Source organism: Physeter macrocephalus, chromosome 11, assembly GCF_002837175.3.
Source record: "Physeter macrocephalus isolate SW-GA chromosome 11, ASM283717v5, whole genome shotgun sequence".
Taxonomy (NCBI): domain Eukaryota; kingdom Metazoa; phylum Chordata; class Mammalia; order Artiodactyla; family Physeteridae; genus Physeter; species Physeter macrocephalus.
The window spans coordinates 150,638,104-150,642,042 of record NC_041224.1 but is presented as its reverse complement, the minus strand read 5'-3'; the positions used below and the strand labels follow the sequence as shown (position 1 = coordinate 150,642,042).

The following is a 3,939-nucleotide window of genomic DNA, read 5'->3' as shown; positions in this document are numbered from 1 at the left end:
TAATTTTTTTATTTTAATAACTTTATTTTATTTATTTTTCTTTCTTTCTTTCTTTTTCTCCCTTTTCTTCTGAGCCGTGTGGCTGACAGGGTCTTGGTGCTCTGGCTGGGTGTCAGGCCTGAGCCTCTGAGGTGGGAGAGCCGAGATCAGGACATTGGTCCACCAGAGACCTCCCAGTCCCACGTAATGTCAAATGGCGAAAGCTCTCCCAGAGTTCTCCATCTCAACGCTAAGACTCAGCTCCACTCAACGACCAGCAAGCTACAGTGCTGGACACCCTATGCCAAACAACTAGCAAGACAGGAACACAACCTCACCCATTAGCAGAGAGGCTGCCTAAAATCATAGTAAGTTCACAGACACCCCAAAACACACCACCGGACTCGGTCCTGCCCACCAGAAAGACAAAATCCAGCTTCATCCACCAGAACACAGGCAGCAGTCCCCTCCACCAGGAAGCCTACACAATCCACTGAACCAACCTTACCCACTGGGGGCAGACACCAAAAACAACGGGAACTACGAATCTGCAGCCTTTGAAAAGGAGACCCCAAACACAGTAAGTTAAGCAAAATGAGAAGACAGAGAAACACACAGCAGATGAAGAAGCAAGGCAAAGACCCACCAGACCTAACAAATGAAGAAGAAATAGGCAGTCTGCCTGAAAAAGAATTCAGAATAATGTTAGTAAAGATGATCCAAAATCTCAGAAACAGAATGGAGAAAATACAAGAAACGTTTAAAAAGGATCTAGAAGAACTAAAGAGCAAACAAACAATCAGGAACAACAAAATAAATGAAATTAAAAATTCTCTAGAAGGGATCAACAGCAGAATAACTGAGGCAGAAGAACGGATAAGAGACCTGGAAGATAAAATAGTGGAAATAACTACTGCAGAGCAGAATAAAGAGAAAAGAATGAAAAGAGGAATGTGTGCGGAGCCCATGGTGGTGCAGGATCTGCGAGCCAAGTTGGACTCGCTTCTCCTGCAGCTGCTCAGGGACCTGGAGGAACTGGAGGCAAAGCGGGCGGCGCTGAACGCCCGGGTGGAGGGCTGGCTCTCACTCTCCAAAGCTCGCTACGCCATGGGTGCCAAGTCGGTAGGGCCTCTGCAGTATGCCTCCCACGTGGAGCCCCAGGTCCACGTCTGCACCAGCAAGGCCCAGGACGGACTCCAGAAGTTCTGGATGGTGAGAGCCGGCACCCAGACTCCAGAGGAGGCGGGACCCCACAAGGCAGTTCTGCACAGGTGCAAGGGCCTCACGAGGACCCCGGAGCCAGACCCCTCCCCAGCTCCCCAGGACCCTCTGAACTGGTTTGGAATCCTGGCTCCTCACAGACTACGGCAAGCTCAAGCCAGCTTCCGGGAGGGTCTGCAGCTGGCTGCAGACATGGCCAGCCTTCAGATCCACATCGACTGGGGTTGAAGCCAGGTCCAGGGGTTGCAGGAGAAACTCAAGCAGTGGAGCCCGGGGCTCCCTGACCTGCCACCACAGAAGCACGGCAGTGAGCACAGCTGTTCTTTGATGTGGCTGCATTATCTCAGGCCTTATTCCTTCACAAATTGCCCCGCACCCCAGCTGTTCCTCCCTCCTTAATAATTCTCTGGTCTGCCTGTTTCCAACTTTGTTAGGTGGGTGGGGAAGTTTGAAGAGGCAAAGTGAGTAATGTTGAAAGTCACTACTGTGAAACCACTTCTAGACTTGTGTTGTCTCAGGACATATACATGTCAGGCAGGCACAAACCTGTTAGGTTAGTTAGTTATCATTGAACAACTGTAACAACCTGATGCATAAAAACCACAGCTGATGCATAAATCAGCTGTGGTTTTTCATTAAAGGATGAAATATTGCACAGCTAGTAGCAGGGAAGGACAAGAGGTAGGTGCTTCAGTTTCACTAGATCCTTAAAAGTGATTTTGATGGAGGAAAAAAACATACACAGCTAACAGATCAGGATAGAATGATTCCTCATCGATAAAACCACACACACCTGAGTAGATGGGCAGCACATGGCAGGTTTTAAGCCAGAAAGTAAAAAGGATCAGACCTAGATTTTCAAGGGAAATCTTTCAAGAGACCATTCAGGTTTATAAAACCTGCCGTTGTCTTTCCAAGAGTGAATCTTTCAATTTGTTGAAGGGCCAGGAACTCTGTGTCAATTAATTTTCCTACTGCCTTGTTGATAATTTTAGCAGTTTCTAGGAGCTAACTGTTATGTTTTGTGGATGTTAGTTTTCTGTTCATAATACGAGATGTAAATTGTTTTTCCCAGTTTGTCTTTTAACTTTGTTCATGGTGGTTTAAAAAAAAAAAAACACCAAACTTTTTATTATAAAATAAAACACATTATATTAAATGGCAAAAAAAAAAAAATGAATGAAAAGAATTGAGGACAGTCTCAGAGACCTCTGGGACAACACTAAACACACCAATATTTGAATTGTAGGGGTACCAGAAGAAGAAGAAGAGAGAGAAAGGGACTGAGAAAATATTTGAAGAGATTATAGTTGAAAACTTCCCTAATATAGGAAAGGAAATGGTCACTCAAGTCTAGGAAGCACAGAGAGTCCCATACAGGATAAATCAAAGGAGAAACACACCAAGACACATATTAATCAAACTATCAAAAATTAAATACAAAGAAAAAATGTTAAAAGCAGCAAGGGAAAAGCAACAAATGACATACAAGGGAATCCCCATAAGGTTAACAACTGATCTTTCAGCAGAAACTCTACAAGCCAAAAGGCAGTGGCAGGACATATTTAAAGTCATGAGAGGGAAAAACCTACAACCAAGATTACTCTACCCAGCAAGAATCTCATTCAGATTCGACAGAGAAATTAAAACCTTTACAGACAAGCAAAAGCTAAGAGAATTCAGCACCACCAAACCAGCTTTACAACAAATGCTAAAGGAACTTCTCTAGGCAGGCATTGGAGCACCTCAATACATAAGGCAAATACTAACGGCCACAAAAGGGGAAATCGACAGTAACACAATCATAGTAGGGGACTGTAACACCACACTTTCACCAATGGACAGATCATCCAAAATGAAAATAAATAAGGAAACACAAGCTTTAAATGATACATTAAACGAGATAGACTTAATTGATATTTATAGGACATTCCATCCAAAAACAGCAGAATACATTTTCTTCTCAAGTGCTCATGGAACATTCTCCAGGATAGATCATTTTCTGGGTCACAAATCAAGCCTTGGTAAATTTAAGAAAATTGAAATCGTATCAAGTACCTTCTCTGACCACAATGCTATGAGACTAGATATCAATTACAGGAAAAAATCTGTAAAAAATACAAACACATGGAGGCTAAACAATACACTACTTAATAACCAAGAGATCACTGAGGAAATCAAAAAATACCTAGAAACAAATGACAATTAAAATATGATGATCCAAAACGTATGGGATGCAAAAATAAGCAGTTCTAAGAGGGAAGTTTATAGCAATACAATCCTACCTTAAGAAACAAGAAACATCTCAAATAAACAAGCTAACCTTACACCTAAAGCAATTAGAGAAAGAAGAACAAAGAAACCCCAAAGTTAGCAGAAGGAAAGAAATCATAAAGATCAGATCAGAAATAAATGAAAAACAAGTGAAGGAAACGATAGCAAAGGTCAATAAAACTAAAAGCTGGTTCTTTGAGAAGATACACAAAATTGATAAACCATTAGCCAGACTCATCAAGAAAAAAAGGGATAAATGAAAAAGGAGAAGTAACAACTGACACTTCAGAACTACAAAGGATCATGAGAGATTACTACAAGCAACTATATGCCAATAAAATGGACAACCTGGAAGAAATGGACAAATTCTAAGAAATGCACAACGTGCTGAGACTGAGCCAGGAAGAAATAGAAAATATGAACAGACCAATCACAAGCACTGAAATTGAAACTGTGATTAAAAAT

At 41.9% G+C, this 3,939-nt stretch overlaps 2 protein-coding genes across 2 annotated transcripts in view; one reads left to right on the top strand and one right to left on the bottom strand.

Moving 5' to 3' along the window:
• The window catches only part of SMOC1 (SPARC related modular calcium binding 1), a 141,415-nt gene that overhangs the window by 57,583 nt on the left and 79,893 nt on the right, over positions 1 to 3,939 (bottom strand). The gene's annotated exons all lie outside the window — the stretch shown is intronic.
• Positions 860 to 1,428, top strand: LOC112062114 (coiled-coil domain-containing protein 115-like). Its single transcript, XM_055088566.1, has one exon. It carries the CDS (start codon positions 919 to 921, stop codon positions 1,426 to 1,428), a length of 510 nt encoding a protein of 169 aa, XP_054944541.1. The 5' UTR covers positions 860 to 918.